Here is a 22,898-nt window from a genome sequence, read left to right as displayed (position 1 = left end):
CGCTTTCTGAAATTCGTTCTAGAAAGTCGGTTGAGAACTTAATCGTTTTTCTCGAAGACCTACAAGATCGATACCTATTAACCAACTATTTTTTATAATATCATTATTTATTATTATGCTTAAACGATTCTTATTTTTAATATACATTAATCATTTTTACTTAAACAAAACTTTAATAATTTTTATTTTTTTTTAATCCATTCAATCACACTTTTTATTAATTAAGATATTAAATATTATATATTATATATTTTAAATTTTTATTTTTATTTTACTTTTATTTTATTATTATATATATTCATATCTTTAGTTTTTTATTTAAAAAAAAAAAAATATACTTTTTCAAAATCATCATCACGAAATCATTACCATTTTTTCTCACTAAATTTAAAAAAAAAAAAACTCAAATCCAAACAAAGTCTAAGAAATATCATTATGATCAATTACCATTTTGATTATATTATCATACCGATCAACTACTAAAAATATCAGTCCAAACTAAATCACGAAAACAAAATTAACAATCTTTATTTCATTGTTTTCCCTCTTATTTAGGTTACATTACATTATACATATATTATATTACAGAATATGCAATAACAAACATTAAATGCGCATATTACTGGCCCAATATATCCACTACAAAAAAATGGTCCATTAGTAACTTATTTTTGCAACTTAAATATAACTAATACATTCTTTGAGAATATGTAACTTAAATTATAACATAAATTCTAAATAGTGGAAATATTGTAACATTTTTTACATTAATTGATTGTTGATAAAAAAAATTAAAAGCTTCAAATAAATTGTTGTTAAACAAGTCACTAAAGAGGGAATAATGTTTTATTAATTAAAATAGTACAATTTTTTATAACAAGTAATCATTACAACTTTTAAAGCCACATTAATATAGAGAGATAATACAAATAATATTGTTAATATTTTAACTACCATATATATATAAATATTCCAACGCTTTCATCCACTTTTATAATTATAATGTTTTATTCCAATAAAAAATAAATAATAAGTGACCATAAAAGTTGGAAACTCTAATCTTATCTTATTGTGCAACTAAGTTTGTGTTAAATATTATTAACACTAATATGTAACTTGTTTCGCAACAAAACTATAATTATATGTTGCCAAATGAAGTTACAAATATAAGACAATATAATTTGATTTATTATTTATTTTATTAAGATGCTTTCATTCTTAATTAATTCTTAATTAATTTTAAAATTTATTAATTATATGTTAAATAAAAATTCAATATGTTTTGCATTAAAAAAAAAAAAACTGTTTTACTTTACAATTTTTTTTGCAAGTTTAAAATAAAAAGTAAATTAAACTACTTTTAAATATATTTTGAATTATTTCTAAACTAATTTTGTTATTTATCTTGCATTACAGATAATTGAATATAATCTTCTAACTTATTTCGTAATCAAATTTAAAAACTTATTTTGTATTAATAAAATGTTAATTTTATAATTTTTTTCGCAACTTTCATTTAAAGTAAAATTGCAAAATAAATTGTATTTATAATTTTGGAAATGAAAAGAAAAAGAAAAAACTTAATAATTAATTAGTTTAAAAAATTGCATAATATTACATAACTATGAATATGTGAAACTAAAAAGTTTACAAATAAACAAGACATGTTTATATATATAATAAGTTTTTAATTAAATTGTTTGACATATGTTTAAAATCAAGGTAAATATTTTTTTGGATCATAATTTTTTTTTTTGGATAGAGTAATAATCGGAATAGATATAACTAATGTAGGGGAGATTTAAGGTAGCTTCTAAGAGACATGGTATTATGTAGCTTAGAATATTTTTTTATTCAATAATTTGAATGTGTATATAACTTGTAATTTCAATGCTATTTATCAATTGTTATAAAACTAATATTGGAATTTAAGTTGAATAGTTATTGACATATTGTTTAATTTATATTTGTTGTTTCATTTAGAAATAATAGTAATTTATTTTGTATTAAATTTATTATAGAGTTATTTTGTAACTTGTTTTACAATGTTAATACAAATTCAAATTGCAATTTTTGTTTTATATATAAAAATATATATATATAATTAATTGTATATTACATTATTTTATTGAATAAGAATCAATGAAATTTAAATTTATCTATAAACTTATTATTTATAAATTTACTAACTTAATTCTTAATTATTTATACTAATTGTACAGAGTATCCATTTATTTTTGTATATAATTATTTATTATAAATTAATTATACTAATTTTGCAAAAGAATAATAATAATAAAAAATAAATAGTTATAGAATAAGTAAAATTAATAATATTAAAATTAGATATAAGCAACTTGTGTAGGAGCTAACCCATTGGGTTTTTACTAACAATTTTGATAAACAATGTACGTATTGTAACTTTATAAAACTAAATATTGCAATATAAGTTGAATAACAATTGATATGGTATAATCTATCTATTAGTTTCATTTATAAATAAATAAGTAATGTATTTTGCATTATGTATATTAGAGTTATTTGTAATTTGTTTTGTAATAAACGTATCAAATCACAACTGGCCTTGCGACTTTCATATAAAATAAAATTACAATTTGAATTGCACATCCCATGGTATTAATATTTGAACATAAAATTAAATAATCATAATTAATTAGAATAAAAGATAATCTTTAAACATAACAAAGAGTTGAACATTTAAACAAATAAACTTACTAATTAAGCATCAAAAAATATCCAATGATTCGTGAGTTTCACTAATTTCCTCCGACCCACTCCCTTCAGATTCATTTCCACTTGACTCACTTCCTTCCCATTCAACATCTTCAAATTCATTTTCTTCACTTACGTTTGTATCATCGAGCTCGTCAACCATACCATTAGGATCACTTAAATTGTTGACATCATATAGTGGTATATTTAGGGGAATATCTAGTTGTATAGTTGGCTCTTCTTGTTGATACACCAAATCATCACTCCATTGTTTCTCTACTTTTCCCCTTGCCTTTGTTTTACAAACAGCCAACCAATCACCTATCTGATTTGTTTTGTTCGGATACGTAGCAAAGTAGACTTGTATACCTTGTTGAGCTAGAATGAAAGGGTCATACTTTGCATACTTCCGTTTCATGTTTATGTCAACCAACCTATATGTTTCATCAACTCTTGAACCACGGGTTGGGTCAAACCATAAACATTTAAATAAAACAATACGTAAACTTGGACCAGGATACTCAATTTCTATTATATCCTCTAAAAGTCCATAATAGTCTGCGTCATCAGCATGCACACAAACACCACTATTCATGGTTGCTTTGTTAGATCCAAAATCTCTTGACCGCCACACAAACCCATTAACGAAGTACATTGAATGTCTTGTTGCGGGTGTTTTGGGCCCAAAAGACAAATAATACAATAATCCTTTTGAAACTAAAGGACCATGTTCCTCAACAATCTATAAGATACAAGTTTACAATAAATCATTAATGCAAAATTAAATATAATACTCAAACACACAACATATAAATTAAACTTATTTCCTCACCTTACATCGGAACCATGATGCGAATTGGCGGTCTATTTCATCTTTTGGTAAACTGGTGTTTAAATCACAAAAAATCCTGCATGCATATATCAATCTCAAAATTAATTAAGATAAATTGATTAATATACGTTATAAATTTCTATTACCTGTAATAAGGATCTACCTCTGGACAATTTAAGAGCACGTAAGTATGAGCGACTAACGTTTCCTGGCTATTCAAAATTAATTTAGTTGAGGCGCCACTAGATCGTCCAAGATAATTGAAAATCGAAATTGAAGCATCATTATTGTTGACAGATCCTTCTGTGTTTCTTTGTGGGTGTCTCTGTTTGCATTGTATGTTAGATTCAAAATAATACGAGGCAAATGTAGATATCTCTTCTAGAATATATGCATTACAAATTGATGCTTCAATTCTGGCTTTGTTCTTTACTTTCTGCTTCACATTCTTAAGAAACCTATATATAATTGCTTGAATGGTAAAATAAGTTACATTTAAAATCATTATATTTATAAGATAAATGAAATGATTGCAAACATAGTTGTAGAACATTTGACTAATTACATTTTAAGAAATATTTTTACCAACTTAAATATTAATATATATTTTTTTGTTGAAAAATATAAATAAGTTATTAATAAATAAGTCATTAATAAACAAGTCATTAATAAATAATATTATAATAATTATTCCAAAATAAGTTGTAAAATACAAAATAACATTAATAAAATCTATCATGTAAATAATGTTTTGAATACTAGTTTGAATAATATATATTGAAATAAAAATGGCTAAAGTCTAGTTACAAGTATAATTGTAAAAATAGTGACAACATAGGTTACAAAATCTGCAACTTCATAACCGCAATTGATTTATGTAACATTGCTGATTATATTAGAATTGTTCTCAAAGTGACTAAATTAGTTGATAAATACTTATTTTAATGCTATTTCAGTCGAAAAGAACACTATTGCAAAATATCATAATTTTTGTAGTGATCAGCAATAGATTTATTCACCAATCTATACAACTCTCCCCTACACAAAACCAACAAAAACATAATCAATGTTTCTGACTCACAAACAACCAAGAAACGCGTAAACCAACCATCAATCGGAATACTCTTACCTGTCTGGTTTGAACAGAAGGTATCGATACACAAACCACTGAAACACAAATAAACACGCATAAAAACTTAAGAGACCGGCAAAACAACAATAACATGAATATCTTTCGGAAAAACAAAACATACCGTAGAGTATAAGATCCCAACCAATTCAAACACACTTGGCAAAAGAGGAAGCTTGTCAATAGCCTAACCAAAGAATTTTAAAGAACACAAAAGCAAAAGACATCAGTCTCCTAAGACCTTAAACCATTGATCAAACAAAACAAATAGGATGAACAATTACCGTAACCAGATTTAAGGATGTCCAATAAGCTACAATTCCTGCAAATCCAAATCCTATTAGAGCAAGACGATCTTCAGGTTTATCCCACTGTTCAAACAGTAAACCAAAAAGAAAAAACAACGGGATATCAGAAAACAGTCATTTCCAATAACAAATTAGTGTTTCCAAATCTAAATACTTTCAATGACAATCAATCATAAGAGATTCAAAGATTTAGAGTTAATGTTCATCAATTAGTATTATAGGATTCTTTGGCTGTTTTTCATGATCATGGAAAAAAATAGGGGATATCAGAAAACAATCATTTCCAATAACAAATTAGAGTTTCCAAATCTAAATACTTTCAATGACAATCAATCATAAGAGATTCAAAGATTTAGAGCTAATGTTCATCAATTAGTATTACAGGATTCTTTGGCTGTTTTTCATGATCATGGAAAAAAAATAGGGGATATCAGAAAACAGTCATTTCAAAGTTCAAACAACAAATTTGGGTATCCAAATCTAAATACTTTCAATGGAAATCAATCAATCATAAGACTTTTAGTGATAACTTGGTTATAACTTTCAACCTAGTGGTAAGCCCCTTAGTTCGAGCCTCTATTACCATCTTAAGATTTAGAGTTAATGTTCAATGTTCATCAATTAGTATATAAGGATTCTTTGGCTGTTTTTCATGATCATGGAAAAAAAAACAGGGGATGTCAGACAACAAATTTGGGTATCCAAATCTAAATACTTTCAATGGAAATCAATCATAAGAGATTGAAATGGTAATTAAGTAAGTTCATCAATGAATATATAAGGATCCTTTGGATGTTCTTCATGAATCATGATCATGATCATAAGAAAGAGATAAGAAAAAAGACTCACAACATTTTGCACTGTCTTAACAATAGTCAGAGAGCTTTCAGAACTTTCACTAGTGGCTTTGGCAACAATGGTGAGTCGATCCTTCTTCTCTGCATTCAAATTCAGATGATACCAAGAAAGAAGCACTTTCTAATCACCCAATTAGAAAAAAAAACAAAGAGGGATGCGTTTTACCAGCAATGGAGGGCATTGTAAAGTTAAGAGAAGTCTTTGGAAGAGTTTGTCTTACTCCGGCAAACAGGACCGGCGGCAGGTTTGCAAGTATAGAAGCCATGAATGATGTAAATCTGAGGTGGGTTTTCACATAAATGGAAGATTCAATTGTAATAACTGGGAAATTCCATAAGAATTCTGGAAATGGGATTAGGTTTTCAGCCTTACCTTGTAGATGTTGAAGGAGGGAGGGAGAGAGAGAGAGAGAGTGTGAAGTTTGAACCACAAAATAGACTGCGAGTTACGAGCACCATAAGGAGCTAATTTTTTATTTTTTAGGATAGTTTTATTTTTTTATGATAAATTAGTAAAACATTTGTTTGTATTAAAATTTAATAAAAGTAAGTAAAATTATTTTAGTATTTTAATTAAAATGATATAAACATGAAAAAAAGTTTAAAAAAAAGATTAAAACACTCAAAGCAAATTAGCTCTAGAAGTAGGATTAGGAGATTGCCAAAAATAAGAATTATAAATTGTTGATAAAAAAAATTACAATTAGAGCTTTCTTGTTTTGGTTTATTTACTAAATTGTTGTTAGATAATAATTTTGAGAATGTGAATAATTTTTTAATAAATGTTTTAAAAATATATTAATATATTAATATATTAATATATAATGATAATATTTTTATTTAAAAAAAAGAGTATTTTATTATTTTGATTGATAAGTTAAGTGAGGTGATTAATAAGTTAAGTGGTTATAGTTAGATTTAATAAAAAAAAAACACAACCGAATAATAATAGAGATTACTTATTTTAATAAAAATAAACTATATTTATGCTAAACAAATTTATATGTAATTTTTATGATTAGAATGTACTCACTTAAACTTATAGGGTGTGTTTTTTTTAGGAATTAAACTCGTGTTATTTGATATTTTAAACTTTATCTTAACTATCTTAATAGGTGTGGCAATTTTTATGATTATTTATGTTGTTATTTGTTATTAAATTAAATTTTAGGTATTCTATGTAATTATTTTTTTGAACAAATAAAACAATCGAACGATCGAACTAGCCTTTTAATTGATCAAATTGACTTTAACGATTTAGTTGTGAATTTTGGTGTACAAATCAACCGAAATGAATCACGCAAAAATTAATTATAACAAAGTGTATTTAAAAGGTAAAGTGAAATAAAAACACTTTTGAAAAGCAACAATCGCGTTGTGAGTGACAGAAGACCAAAAATGTTGTTAGTTGTGACCTTAGTGTCACGGGCTAAATCTCGATCACTTGATTTTCCTCTACCCGTGCGGTACTAGGTTAGTATTGCCACAATGCTAACTAGTCAACATGTCTAAGAATGCAAGAAAAAACTTTAGAATGAGAGTGAAAGCTTGGATAATAAGATTGTATTCAATTACTTGGTGCTTGGCTTAATGACCAAGGCTTGTTTATATACAAAGGAGGAAATCATTCTAGATACTCCTTATCCTAGGTCTTTCTAGAGACTTCCTAGAGAATTTAGAGAATTCCTTGGAAGGAAAGACCTAGGAACTTCTAGAACATTCTAGAGAACTTTCTAGATAATTTCCTTTTGTGGGCTGATTTTTCCATCCAACTTAAGTGGGCCGTGACATGCCCCCTCACCTAAGTCGTGGACGTCCTCGTCTCGACCTTGGACCGGTACTCTTCGATCTTTTGCTTGAATTGCCATAAGTAATCTTCACTTTCCCAACTACTCTCGGCATCTGGTAGACCTTTCCATCGTACGAAGTACTCGGTGTAAGGTGAAACACCCCTCCTTCTTATCTCCATATGGGATATAATTTCTTCAATGTCTTTATCGAAGGAGATGGTGACGGCAGTCGCTGCCCGTTTTGATTCTCCTCGTCCGGCATCCTCTTCGTCTTTGTGGAACGACTTGAGTTTGCTCACGTGGAATACCGAATGAATTTTTAGTTTGGGTGGCAAATCTAGCTGATAAGAGACATTTCTTACACGCCGCACAATTTCAAACGGTCCCTCGTATCTTCGCACTAGCCCCTTGTGCACAGACCGGAGAGACTTAAATTGTTACGGGAACAATTTCACCATTACTCGGTCTCCCTCCTTGAACTCGATTGCCCGCCATTTCAAATCTGCCCATTTCTTCATCTTCTTTGTTGCTTTGTCTAAAGATGCCCGAGCAAGATCTGCTTCCTCCTCGAAGGATTTAGCGAATGTGAAGGCAGACGGACTTTGACCCACGTATCTTGTGGCCAGATTGTGTGGAGTGGATGGTTGTCTCCCCATCACGAGTTCGAATGGACTCCGTCCGGTTGATTCACTTTTCTGCAAGTTGTACGAAAATTGCGCTGTATCCAAAAGCTTGGCCCAGTCTCTTTGGTTGGCGCTCACATAGTGTCTCAAGTACAACTCTAGCAAATCATTGACTCTTTCGGACTGCCCATCAGTTTGGGGGTGGAAGCTGGTCGAGAATGCTAGATTGGTCCCCAATAACTTGAACAGCTCGGACCAAAACTTCCCGGTGAAGTGGGGATCCCGGTCGCTCACGATCGTCTTTGGGACTCCCCAATATTTCACGATGTTCTTTAGGAACAACTTGGCCGTTTCGACGGCTGTGACATCGGGTGGTGCCGGAATGAAGGTGCCATACTTTGAGAATCGGTCTACCACCACTATGATTGAACCGAACCCCTCCGACTTTGGCAATGTTGTGATATAATCCATTGAAACACTTTCGAATGGATATTCCGGCACTGGTAAGGGTTGGAGTAATCCACCCGGTTGTTGCTGCTCAACCTTGTCTTGTTGGCACATAAGACATGTTCGCATGTACGCCTCTACGTCTTCCCGCATCCTAGGCCAGTAGTATGAATCATCCATTAGCGCCATAGTGCGATGCATTCCAGGGTGTCCAGCCCATCTTGAATCGCGACACTCCTTCAGAACATCACGTCGCAAGCTTCCCCATTTGGGCACGAACACCCGCTTCCCTTTCGTAAGGAGCAACCCGTCTTCGACCTAAAACCTTCGGGTCTTACCACTTCGAGCGAATTCCATCATGTCATGCGCATTGAGATCTTTCTCTAGGCCTTCCCGTATGCGTTCCCTCAGGTTGGTCTCGGGTTGGCTTATGGCGGCCAGCTCCGCCTTGCGACTTAGTGCGTTGGCTACACGATTGGTGACCCCTGGTCTGTACTCCAATGTGTAGTCGAACTCTGCTAGAAATTCTTGCCACCTAGCCTGCTTTAGTGTGAGCTTCTTTTGCGTCTGGAAGTAGCTAGTGGTAATGTTGTACGTCCTGACCTTGAACTTGCTACCGAGCAAGTAGTGCCTCCATGTGCGTAGGCAATGCACGACCGCGGTCATTTCTTTCTCATGGACAGTGTATCGAATTTCTGTGTCATTCAACTTCCGGCTCTCGAATGCAATAGGGTGACCCTCTTGCATCAATACACCTCCAATGGCAAAATCAGATGCATCTGTCTGGACCTCGTACTCTTTAGTGTGGTCGGGCAGTGCTAGCACAAGTTATTTTGTAACTTCAGCCTTGAGCCCTTCGAAGGCCTTCACGTACCGCTCATCCCAACTCCATGAACGGTCCTTCTTCAAAAGGTCGGTCAGGAGTGCAACAATCTTTGAGTACCCTTTTATGAACTTCCGGTAGTAGTTGGCCAGACCAAGGAACGACCGAAGTTGGGGTACATTTTTGGGCGGCTCCCATTCTCGAATGGCCTTGACCTTGGCCTCATCCATCATGACACGATGACCCAGGAACATCACCTCATCTTGGGCGAATGAGCACTTTTCCAGCTTTGCGTATAACTCGTTCTCGCGCAAGGCCTGGAAAACTAATCTCAAATATTCCACGTGCTCATGCAACGTGGGTGAGTACACAACAATATCGTCGAGATAGACTACCACTAACTTATCTAAGTAAGGGTGGAAAACCTTGTTTATTAGAGTGCAAAACGTGGTCGGTGCATTCGTAAGGTCAAAAGGCATAACAAGGAATTCATACAATCCATACCCGGTTACCATGGCGGTCTTAGGCTCATCTCCCTTGGCAATTCGCACTTGCCAATAACGGATCGTAAGTCTATCTTTGAGAACCACTTGGCTTCTCCAAGTTGGTCGAACAACTCACCGTCCGGAACAAGTACCCGAGCAATGCTAACCTAGTACCGCACAGGTCGAGGAAAATCAAGTGATCGAGATTTAGCCCGTGACATTGGGCTTTGGTAGAATGTATTAAACTATTGGGATAGTATATATGCCTATAGTAAAATTGTGAAGGTGTTTGGTTGGATTGATTTTATACCTATAGTAAAATTAATGGTATAACATATCCATTGAAAAAGGTATAAATTAGTAACACCCTACAATCTTATAAAAGCCCAAAGGTATTAAATTCTTAATTTATTTTTACTATTTTTATCCTATTTTTTTTTAATATTAATATTTATTTGTTTATTTAATTTTTCATTAAAGTTTAATTATTAGACTTTTATTACTTTTAATTTTAATATATATTATTTTTTAAAATAAATTTATTTTATAAATTTTATCATTTAAATTTTATTTATTTTTACAAAGAAAATTAATGTTTATTTTATAATTAGTAGTATAAAAATAATAATAATATTATTAATAATTATAATTATTATCTCTTTAACTAGTTAGTTCAATAATTTTAAAAAATATATTAACTTTTATATTTCAAACAAAATTATGAAATAATATTATTAATTTAAAATAATAATCGTAATTATATTATTATTTATTTATTTGATATAATATTAATGATATTTAAAGTAATTAAAATAATATTAAAATATTAATAAAATTAATTAAAAATAATATTTAAAAATTAATTAACAAAATAAAAATAAATTATTATTTTATTTTAATACTTAAATTTTATACTATATATCAAAACAAAAATTATAAACATATACCTCAGCAAAACAATAATAATATATATATAAATTATACTCTTTTATACCTCCTTATATTTATATGGGTTTATAGGAATTAAACACGAAACTTTTAATTTATGACTTTAGTTACGTGATTGACATTACATTGTTAATTATTACTCTAAGGCTTTATTCGGATCTGAGTTATTTAAATAATTCGGTTATTTTAAAAAATAAAGATTACGAGAAGTGATTTTTTTTTATAAAAAACTTAAAAGGTATTAATATATAATAATAAAATTTAAAATAATAATTTAAAATATAGAATATTTTAACATTTTGGTCAATAAATTTAGTGATGTAATATAAAAAAAAGTAAAATATTGTTTTAGGTTTTGATTATTCAAATAACCACACCTAAATAAAATCTAAATAATGATTTTTCTGGTACAATTATCTTGCATTTTATTTATATTTGGAATACTACTTAATTAACTTACTTGTGAATAATATATTTTAATTCTAGTCACAATCATTTTATATAAAGATGAATAATGTCTAGTTGTTAAATATATGTAAAACACTTTAAGAAACAAAAAAATAAGAATGACAATTATAATTTGTTATGTGATTTTCGATTCGAATGACCTCGCTAAGACAATTTTTCTCCGGTTTAATAGTGGATTTCCAATTCGAACATTTAATTTTTTATTTTATTTTATTTCCAAGTAAATTTTAAATTCAAATTATTAGAATTAGAGATCTAATCTACTAAAAGTTTATAATTATATAAAAGAAAATATATATAAAAAATATAAATCACTCAATCTATACCTAACGTTGATTTTCAATATTCGACACTTAATCAACAACGAAAATAAAATCGTGGCAGAGTCATATTTGGGCGGGGGAGGGGTAACACGGTCAACTTTTAACTTATATATAATATTATATTATATATATAATATTATATATATTAATATTTATACATCTAAATTAAATATGTATATATATAAATATGTTTTATAGTGATGATAAATTTTGTAGTAATAGATTTAAAAAAATTATAGTTGAATTCAAGATTTAGTGACGATTTAGTGATGAAGTAGTAAAACTTAGTTCGATTTTAGATATCCTAAAATTAATTATTATTTAAAGTCGAAAATATTTATAAATTGACTAAAAAGTATTATCTAATTATTATTATTATTCAGTGAACAAAAATTTATTATTTGAGATTCCAACAATATTATTATAAAATTAATATTTTTCCTAATGAGAATTTTAAAAATATGTCTACGATTGTTAAATTGTATAGCAAATTAGTTGAAATAAACAAATCACAAAATTATATTTTGTAGATTGATTCAACTTGTTTTAACTTTATCAATTTCTAATGTTACTACAAAAAAAAATTATTTTCAGCTATAAAACATATCAAAATCGTTCAACATAATAAGATAAAAAAGAGTTTTAGTAGATACTAGGATGGTATATATATATAAATATTTTTTTTAGTGATGATAAATTTTGTAGTGAAAGATTTTAAAAAATAATAGTTGAATTCAAGATTTAGTGACGAAATAGTAAAACTTAGTTCGGTTTTAGATCATAAAGTTAATTAATTATTTATAGTCAAAGATATTTACAAATTGACTAAAAAGTATTGTCTAAAATTTCAGTGAACAAAAATGTATTATTTGAGATCCCAATTATAACATTATAAAATTAATATTTCTCATATGGAGAATTTTCAAAATATGTCTACCATTATTAAATTGTATAGTAAATTAGTTGAAATAAATAAGTCATAGATTCATAGATTGATTCAACTTGTTTTTAATTTTATTAATTTCTAACTGCACTACAAGAATATTATTTTCAGCTACAAAACATATAAAAATTATTCAACATAATAAAGATAAAAGAAGAGTTTTTTTAGATATTGGTTTTGATTTTATATTAAATGAATTTTATTCTAGAAAAAATAGAAGTTGCAATTTATTTAAATAATAGGTAAAATTTATTAAATTTAATAGATTTTCTTTTGTCTTATTTTACATTTTTAATAATACGAGATACAATTTTAAATATATAAATTTGCTATTTAAATTAGTTATTCCATTATTTTTTAGATTTCGTATATTTATTTTATTTTAGTAGGGATATTCGTGGATCGATTCGATTAATATGCTCACTTGTTACTAGTAATAGAGTAATATTTATAATCTTTATAACCAAGGAAAACAAATCATGGATTAACCATTGAAAACAATGTTAGCGACTACTAAGATATTAATTGTGAAATAACTAGATAAGATACAAATGTTAGTTCAGACCAACTTTTGAACACCCCTAGTTGACTGAAAATGTGGCGGGATAAAGTAGTAATGATATTAGTGTTTCTACCCCGATATCACTCCGATTATGTAATAAAAGTTAAATGGACAATAACAAATATTTTAGACCATAAAAATTATGCAATAAATATAATAGACTATAATCAATTATTCTCCAATTATTTAGAGATTAAGAAAATAATTTAATTTACATAATTATTAAGTTATATAGTTGAAGGTCAAAGAAAAAACAATCCATCATTAGTTATTATTACCATTCAATGAGCTTCATCGATGATCAATGTTGTTGTTGCATGCATCTAGATTCATCAATTGGGCAGAAAGGACCTCTAAACCAATTATGGATTTTGGGCATTTGTTCTTGTGTATATTATCATTATAAAACATATTTTAATTACTTTTTTTATATTTGTATTTAAAATTAAGTTAAGCGAGATTTGATAGATCAACTTTAAAGGCACGTATGATCTTTTTTTTAAAGATGAAATTATCTCTACCGTAATGAGATTGCCCTGATCACAATCTAAAAAAAATCTAATCGGGCTATCTAGCTATATCAGATACGAATATTGATTTTTGTATGTATAACTGTTACAGTAATTTTAAAAATTGTCATTGCAAAGGTAAATTGATGTATTCAACTTTTTATCAAAGTTATCAAATATATATATATATTATTTGATAACTAAATTGTGTTATTTGATTTTTTTATCTATAATATGATCTACAAATTTGATAAAAAAAATCAACCTTTTCATTAATTTTAACTTTTTTCATTTAAAATATATTTCATATCACAAAAATACTCTTAATCTTTACTTATTACTTATTAAAATTATTTTTATATATAATATAAATAAAATCACTTTATTTTAATAATTATGAAAAGTTATTTTAATTACAATTATAGTAAAATATCAATTTCTAAAATATATATATTTAAAGGATAAATTTAAAATTATCAACTTTTAGGGTAGGTATAATTAATTAATTTTATAGAAGATATTATTGTGATCTAAACAAAAATCTGACCGGCATACTTATATATTTGATGATATTTTTACAAATAAAATTACATTAATCTTTAGAGATTTATTATTTTAAGGGTAAATTTAAAATTATCAAAAAGATATTAGATTTTACGGATGTAATAATTAGATAATAAGTTTTCATGGTAGAATAATTAATTAGACATTAATCTCCAGAGTGACTGCATTTATTTATTTATTTATTTATTTATTTATATATATTATATATATATATATATATATATATATATATATATATATATATATTATATAAACGAAATTAAATTTGAAATTAAGGTAAGTATAATTAAATTTTAAAGTAGGTTGACTCTACTTTCTAAAGACTTATTATATTTTAAAAGAAATTTGAAACTATTTATACTTTTAAAGGTAAGTAGTTAATTTTTTTTATAAGAATGGTAAGTAATAAATTTGAAGATTAGTATAATTAATATTTAATAATAAATGCGTGTCTAAAAATTGTACAAATACATTTATTGAGGGTTAAATGGAAAATAAACATTTTTATAAACATAAATATGAATCAAAGTTGATTATATATATATATATATATATATATATATATATATATATATATATATATATATATATATATATATATATATATATATATATATAAAAGATATATACTAGTATTATTACAAATTAATGCATTGTTTAATGATTTTTTATTTTTATTTTATTTCAACCTTTATCATTACTTTTATCTAAAACATTAAAATGATCAATTAATACATTAAGTTAATATATTATTTTATAATATTTTAAAATATTAAATGTTAAAGGTATTTTTAATTAATTATCAAATAACTCACTTTCTATATATATATATATATATATATATATATATAAATATAAAAAAACATAATTATTACAAAATTATCCCATATCAAATGAGTCCATAATCTCCATAAATATTTTTTTGATATTGTTTTGAAATAATTAATGTAAAAGTACTTTATTTGAATTATTTAAAAATGTTGTATAATATTTTAATTAATAAGATTAAACAAAAAGTAATCTTTGATAAGATTCTAAACTATTTGAAATTAATTCCAAATTTTAGGCAAACAAGTTACATATAAACACATCTATGATCTAATCCCCTCTCCTCTCCTCTCCTCTCTATCTCTCTCTCTTTCAGAACATTCTTTGAATAAAAAAACAGAGCTTGAACATGGGAAAAGACAATGTGTCTCTCACTCTGAGTCTTGTAAGAATTTAACCCAATTTCTTAATTTGTCTCTTGTTTTCTTTCTCATTCAATCTCTGGCCAAATCTTGAAAAAAAATACGAACTTTATTAATTTTTAATGGTTTTGTTTATCTCTCACCCAAAACAAACAGGGGGGAAGTTTCCGGCAGGAAGCGGAGGATCCTCCGGCGGAGGAGGTGGCGGCGGTTCCTCCGGCGGAGGAGGTTGTAGAGGCGGCGGCGGGCAGTCTGGGCAGAAGAGTTGATTCAGGAAAAGGAAAGGAGGTAATGGGTGGGCAGTCAGGGCAATGGAGGGAGACGGTATTGGAGATAGGCAGAGTAAGATCAACGGCTAGAACTCTGTCAGAAGAGGAGTACGAGGATGAAGAAATTGACGGCGGCGCCGTCGCCGGCAGGAAGAGGAAAAGGTATCACCGTCACACCGCCGACCAAATCAAAGAAATGGAACTGTACGGAATCTCTCTCACCCTCTATATTTTATATTTTATATTTTATATTTTATGCATGTCATTATGATCTTATGTCTTGATTGTCAAATTTATTTTAGTATTTTGATTTATAAATTTATTGATTTAATTCATAGAGATATGTGATAAGTTGATTGATTATTTATCTCTCAAATTTTCACAAACTTCATGTATGTCACAAAATAATTTAGTCGAGTCAACTCGGTTATTGAGTTCTTGATTTGGGTAAACTTGGATTATTGATGAAAAAAATTAATAAATTTATTGATTTAATTGTAGAGATATGTGATAGGATGATGACTTATTTAAATAATGTATGAATTATTCCAATAGCTCTGGTGGAACAAGGCCTTCATCTGGATCGAATTGAACTCGGTTGAGTTGATTAGTCTAAAACCAGCGAAAAGGGCGACATTTAACTTAAATTAGATTTCTTTGATAAAAGATTAAGAAAACTTTAAAAATTTAAAATCAAGATTAAGAAAACTTTAAAAATTTAAAACTAATTTTATTAAAGTATATTTATTAGGGATGACGATGAATCGAAACAGGATAGATTTTTATTATCTTCTTATTTATTTGAAGATCTATTTGTTATCTCTATCTTGTTTATTAAATTAAAATAAATATTTTTATTCATTAATATTTTTAAATATTATAATTAAATTAGTATTTTAGTTTAAGATAAATTTAATTATAAAATTATTTTATAAAAATATTAAAATAACATTTTTTTTTAAATTTGATTTGACATAAAATATTCAGTCTCATAGTTTTTATTGTTATTACAAATATGCTCCTATGTGATCAAATACTCTCACTATCCCTAATGTATTTTTACATATGGGAGATTGAAATAAAAGATCATTTAGTAATAATAACAATAATTAATGTTTTTTTTTTGGTTATTTTTAGTAAATGTTTGTAATTATCTTATTTATTATAAATTATTAAAATCAATTGCTTGTTTTTTTGGTTCTCTATGACTTGATTATTATAATTGAATCTCAATGAAAATTAACTTTTAGTTCAAAAATTATGTTTCGATTTTCACTAAGAACGTTATGATTTAAATGAGTTATTTCTTTAATGTTATGTTAATCATAGTTGGAATAAACTCATAAAAAAATTAATATTTTTTGGTTACTTTTTAGTAAATGTTTGTAATTATCTTGTTTATTATAAATTATTAAAAGTTTTAGTTAAATTTTCAAAGTAAATCAAAATATTGTATGTATAATTATTATTATTATTATATATATTTTTATATATAACTCTATTATTATGACAAAACTCATATTCTTAAAAACCTAAGTTATCAATTTTATTTTTATATTTTTTTTTGTCATTAGTTGGGGAACATTTTATTTTTAGGGTTATTTTCTATTTATTTTGGCTATATTTTTTATAACACTTTTGACAACTTATTTTGTATTATTTGTATAATTAGGTTATCTTAAAAGACCTCTCGTGCATAAATTTCTAATTAACTAATGTATTATATTATAATAATAATTAAATTGTTTTTTTTTTTTATATATATAGTCTGTTTAAACACTCTCGTCATCCTGACGAGTTACAAAGGCAGGAATTGGGAAATCGATTGGGACTCTCTCCACTACAAGTGAAATTCTGGTTCCAGAATAGAAGAACCCAAACTAAGGTGACTAAATTGCACAATAAGAGTTTTTTGGCTCGATTTAAACATTTAATAAAAGTTTAGAAGCTTATTTGATATTTTCTTTTGCAGGCCATGAATGAGCGTAATGAGAATTCATCAATGAGAAACGAAATGGAAATGGTGAAGGAAGAAAACATCTTCCTTAGAGAAGCATTAGGAAAGCTCTTTGCCTTAACTGTGGATTTTCCAACTATCGATTCACAAGATTTGAGGATCCAAAACGCCCAACTTGTCGCCGAGGTTTGTTTAATTCAAATTTAATATCGAATAATCACTTTTTTTTTTCTTTTTTATCGTGAAAAAATCATTAAAACAAATTGGGTTTTCTTTGTTTTTCTAGTTAAAAGCTAAAAGCGCTCATGGGTGTGGATATATCGGGATCGTTGCCTGCTAGCGCAAAGAAGTTGTGTGTGCTAGGAATAGAGGTGTCTAAGATTATGAAACTTGTTGGTCAAGCTATCAATGAGCTTATCAATATGGCAACATTGAAAGAACCTTTTTGGTTGCGCGATATAGAGAATGGTAGTGGCATAATAAATAATGTCGAGTATGTTAGAAGGTTTCAGTTAGCGAACTCGACAAATGAGAGTCGTGGAATGCGTTATCGAGGTTTCGAGGGAGATTGTTACTGTCTTTGCTGACATCACTAAGCTTGTTGAATGTTTTATGGACGTGGTAAGATGTTTTTATTAATGATTTATCAAGAAAATGTTTTTATTTTGTGTAGATTATTATTTATTAATTATTAATTTATTTTTGTAGAATGAATGGAAGGATATGTTTCCTAGCATTATATCAAAGGCTACAAGTGTTGATGTTATTAGTGATGGAAAAGAGAATCATAGAAATGGTGATGTTCAATTGGTAAAGAGTCAAACTTCTATTTATTCACACAACTTATAAATATACCCCTAAATTTGTTTTTTTTTTTTGTTTGTTAAAGTTTAAGAATGAACTATATAATATTGCAGATGTCTGCGGTATATCAGATGCTCACATCCGACGGTTCCGACGAGAGAAGTGCACTTCGTTCGACATTGTAAACAACTGAGTTCCAAGAAGTGGGTAATTGTCGATTTCTCCATCGACAATAATATTGATGTTTCCGCAGTTAAATTTAGGAAACGTCCATCAGGTTGCATTATCGAGGATATATCGGATGGCCATTGCAAGGTACACTTGAGATTGATATATATCATGAAATTAAATTTAAAAAAATTATTTGTAGTTTTCATTTGTCTAAGTGTTGAATTGTTATTATTTAGGTAACATGGATTGAACATTTGGAATGTGAAAACATCACTATCCCAACAAATTATCCCGGAATAATTAGCGCAGCTTTTGGTGCTAGGCATTGGGCTACGGCTCTACAACAACAATGCGAGCGACTCTTCTATATGATGACCACTAACTTTCCAACTTATGAGTCAAATGGTAAACGAACTCTTCATGTCTTTAGGTTCTTTAGTAAGTTTTTGTTGAGGTATTTTCATCATAAATATGTAAATTGTGAATAAATGTGGAATAATGAAATGTACCTCCTAAACAAAATAAAATAAAAACTAATCAACCCATTTTTTCAGTTTATGGAAACCGCATAGGACTTGCGTCTGCGATGGAAGAGAAGAAACATATAATGGTATTGGCGCATAAAATGACGGCTAATTTTTGTCATTCGATTGGGACGTCAAGTCTCCATAAATTGACAAAGTTAACAAGTAAAAATGAATATGACATTAGGGTTTCTATTAGGAGGAACTTAGATGTTCCTGGAGAACCTATTGGCGTGATCCTTTGCGCAGTTACATCTATATGGTTACCGGTCTCTCGACTTGTCTTATCCGATTATCTTAGTGATGAAAGTCGAAGACATGAGGTTTGACTAATTTTCTTTGCATTTGTGTATATATAATCTTGGATTATGGTGTAATTAACTAGCTTAATTCTTTTGTTTTTGTTTATAGTGGGATATTATATTGAATGGAAAACCAGCTGAATCCCTATTAAACATGACCAAGGGAGGCAACTCAGTTACAATCCATGTAAGTTCTTCTTTACTTTCTTGTATGGGGCCATTTTGAAACACTTTTTTGGATATAGGTCCATTGACAATTTCACATATATAGAGACAAATACATATCCATAAAGTGTTTTTAAATGGTCGAATGTCCTCCTAAGTCTGTATAGTTTTACTAACACATTCAATCCATATAGGGGATTAAGGGGAAAGAAGACGACATGAGGATAATGCAAGATAGCTCGACTAATGATTTCGAATCAATGTTTGTTTTCGCATCGTTGAGCATGTCCTCACTACAATCCAACTCTACACGTGGCAACTCGGGGGAAATTGCCATGCTTCCCTCGGGTTTTTCGATTCTTCAAGAAGGGTTGGAGTCTAGGCCTATGGTATTCGATTATTCGATGGATCAAGAGCATATGATTAAATCAGGAGGGGCTGAAGAAGGAGGGCGTCGGGGATGTCTTCTAACTCTAGCTTTTCAAATTCTGGCTAGCAATTCTCCAATGGACGAACTGAGTATGGATTCAATGGAGTCTGTTAATAATATTGTTTCGTTCACATTAAGAAACATTAAGAAAAGCCTAAAGTGTGAGTGAAGATGGATGCATTGGTGAAGATTGAGATACTTCTATTGCATTATTAATTTAGACTTAATGAAGACCATTTTTATTTTTCCTTTTCGTTAAAGAAACATGTATAATTTTATTAGGAGGAATTTTTCTTCAAGTAGAATTATTAATTGTGGCTGATTTCTACAAACTTGTCACAAAATTTTATAAACTTGTTTGTTTTTGCAATTTATTTCATGCATTGTCAAAACTTTTGTTATTTTTTTTTTTAAATGTCTCTAAAATTGTTGATATATGAAAAATAATGGGTGTATAAGGATTATTTATTTAAGGTTCGGGTAGATATTAGGGTTCAATGAGACAATGATTTATATTTTTATTATTATTTATATTTAGTTGATACTATTCATTTTCATCTTAGTGAGACGGTACAATATTAAAGATGTTTTTGTTAATGAAAGAAATTTGAATGAGTTTATAAAAATTTTCATTTTTATTAAAATATAGAGAAATACCTTAACTTATCTCAAATTAAAAGTTCGTTTTTTTTTGTTGAAACAACATCAAACTTATCCCACCGATAATCTTTGAAATATTTATTTTTTACATTATTTTCTGAATAGTATTGATCATTAACGATGAATTATAATCCACTTCGATAAAAGACACATTTTCAAGAAACATTATTTAGTTTTTTAATAAGTATTAATTGATATATATAAATATTTGTATGGAACTGAAAACATATTATTTTAAATTATTTTTCATGTATATACTATGCAATATGCATGACCTATATTTTGATAGTATGATGCCACATGGACCATCCAATTGTCGTTGTCCTTTTGATCCCAAATCTCAACTTTTGTTAGTAATTTATCAAGGACAATAATTTTCTTTGTCGTCGTAATTGATTAAAGAAACAAGTAATTTATCAAACGTCACGACTAACAACGAAAGAAACAATAGTGACAACTCTCAAGGTTTAGAATCGAAAGTTATAGTTACTGTTCCTGTTCAACTATCGTCGCTATTAGCTTTTAGCAACAATTATTTGAGCAATAATGACACATTTTTCATTGCTATTTCTCTTCCGATACTAATGCCAAAAATGATAAAATCGGCAGAGCCAATGGAATGACATATACAACACCAAAAAAACATGTCAGGAATTTAGTCATGGTTGCAAGAGAGAAACTCTTCCAGCTGAATAAGACACGGAGTTGTCAAGGATCAATAATCCCAATTAGAAGAAAACAGGGGTTGATTCGTTTCACAAGTGAGAGAAGAAAAGATAGAAGCATAAGAAATATTTGGTTACGATTTTTAAAAGTATGTGGCCACAAGAGGACCTTGAAGGAGAGAAATGTCTTAAAATGATTGAGTAGACTGATAAAGAAGGTGCGATTGCCTTGAGTGCTGGGAGAGAAAAAGATTAAGATGCGATTGCCTTGAGTGTTGGGAGAGAAAAAGATTAAGAACGAAGGCTTATTAAATGCATATTTTTGGATCCTGACTTGAAGAGAAAATCCGTTTGTTGATGTGGAGGGAATTGAAAAGCCATAGAAAAAAGTATCAAAATTTGTTATTATAGACGGTGACAATCAAAATCACGCAATAAACTTTACATCCCTATTTAAATTAGAATTAAATTTGAAATTCATTTTAATAATACAAAATAATTTATAACATACAATATTATATAAAAATTACGTATAGACTATAATAAATTATTCTCAAAATTCTTAGATTAATGGAATGATTTAATTTGCATAATTATTGAGTAAATAATACAATATTTTTATATTAATATGATTAATAGGATATTTAGTAATTAATAGAATATTTAGTAATAAACTCACTGACTTTTCTATCAAATTTGATAATAATGTAAATTAAAGAAAACACCATCCATATGAACCATTGGATGATCACATGGATGGAGGATCAATGTTTGCTGTGGCACTCTTCCTATTTGGGTCTTCCTATTTGGGTTTTTAGGACCTCTAAGCACATTAAGGTTTTGCACGCGTATAAGATACCTCAATTGGGTTGTTAGGACCTCCAAGCCCATTAGGGTTTCACACGCGTACAAGGTTCCTCAATTGAGTTATGAGGACCTCCAAGCCCATTAGGATTTCCCACGCGTATAAGGTTCCTCAATTGGGTTATTAGTACCTTCAAGTCCATTAGGGTTTTGGAGTGTCATGTGTTTTTGTCACGTTGTTATTATTTTTATATAACAAGCGGCGAAGTGATGCTCAATTCTTTACACCATTTAGACTCAATGTCGCAACCAATTGTCACATGCCTACATCGTGATTAAGCTTGGAACGTGCAATCCTTTCCTCGTCGTTGTATGTCTCTCGTCAATTTGATCCTGATTCGTTTGTTGATAATTCGTTGGGTTCAAATGAGGTATAATCTATAGACATATCTCAAATACCTTTTATATCTTAGGTTTTGTGAATCAAGCTATATTGATAAGATCTGACAAATCCCTCTAGAGGCATGCTGTTTTTTGTGCTTGGTTTAGATGCCATGAGAAGAGGAAATTGATTGTTGTGAAGTGATGCCTAATTCTTTACTCCATGCGTCGT

At 28.5% G+C, this 22,898-nt stretch overlaps 1 protein-coding gene and 1 pseudogene across 1 annotated transcript; one reads left to right on the top strand and one right to left on the bottom strand.

The window, feature by feature from the left end:
• Positions 1-499: 499 nt before the first annotated feature.
• On the bottom strand, positions 500-6,343 carry LOC124945931 (protein CURVATURE THYLAKOID 1C, chloroplastic). Its single transcript, XM_047486460.1, has 8 exons — positions 6,233-6,343; positions 6,026-6,138; positions 5,852-5,940; positions 4,979-5,065; positions 4,819-4,881; positions 4,695-4,732; positions 4,567-4,603; positions 500-637 (listed from the first exon to the last, which is right to left on the bottom strand). Exons 1-8 carry the CDS (start codon positions 6,316-6,318, stop codon positions 620-622), a joined length of 531 nt encoding a protein of 176 aa, XP_047342416.1. The 5' UTR covers positions 6,319-6,343; the 3' UTR covers positions 500-619.
• A 9,178-nt stretch (positions 6,344-15,521) lies between these two features.
• On the top strand, positions 15,522-20,387 carry LOC124944948 (annotated as a pseudogene).
• The last annotated feature ends 2,511 nt before the right edge of the window (positions 20,388-22,898 follow it).

The sequence above is a fragment of the Impatiens glandulifera genome, chromosome 7 (genome assembly GCF_907164915.1).
Source record: "Impatiens glandulifera chromosome 7, dImpGla2.1, whole genome shotgun sequence".
Taxonomy (NCBI): Eukaryota; Viridiplantae; Streptophyta; class Magnoliopsida; order Ericales; family Balsaminaceae; genus Impatiens; species Impatiens glandulifera.
Note: the sequence above shows the minus strand (reverse complement) of the source record. Positions and strands in the feature narration are given on the sequence as shown.

Bases quoted from the DNA above. Each gene is read 5' to 3' on its own strand.
- LOC124945931 (XM_047486460.1), bottom strand. From the start codon at position 6,318: ATGGTGCTCGTAACTCGCAGTCTATTTTGTGGTTCAAACTTCACACTC. The intron at 6,139-6,232 runs GTAAGGCTGAAA...AACCCACCTCAG, and splicing joins CCTCCTTCAACATCTACAAG to ATTTACATCATTCATGGCTT. The intron at 4,604-4,694 runs GTAAGAGTATTC...GGTTTTGTGTAG, and splicing joins CTTCTGTTCAAACCAGACAG to GGGAGAGTTGTATAGATTGG.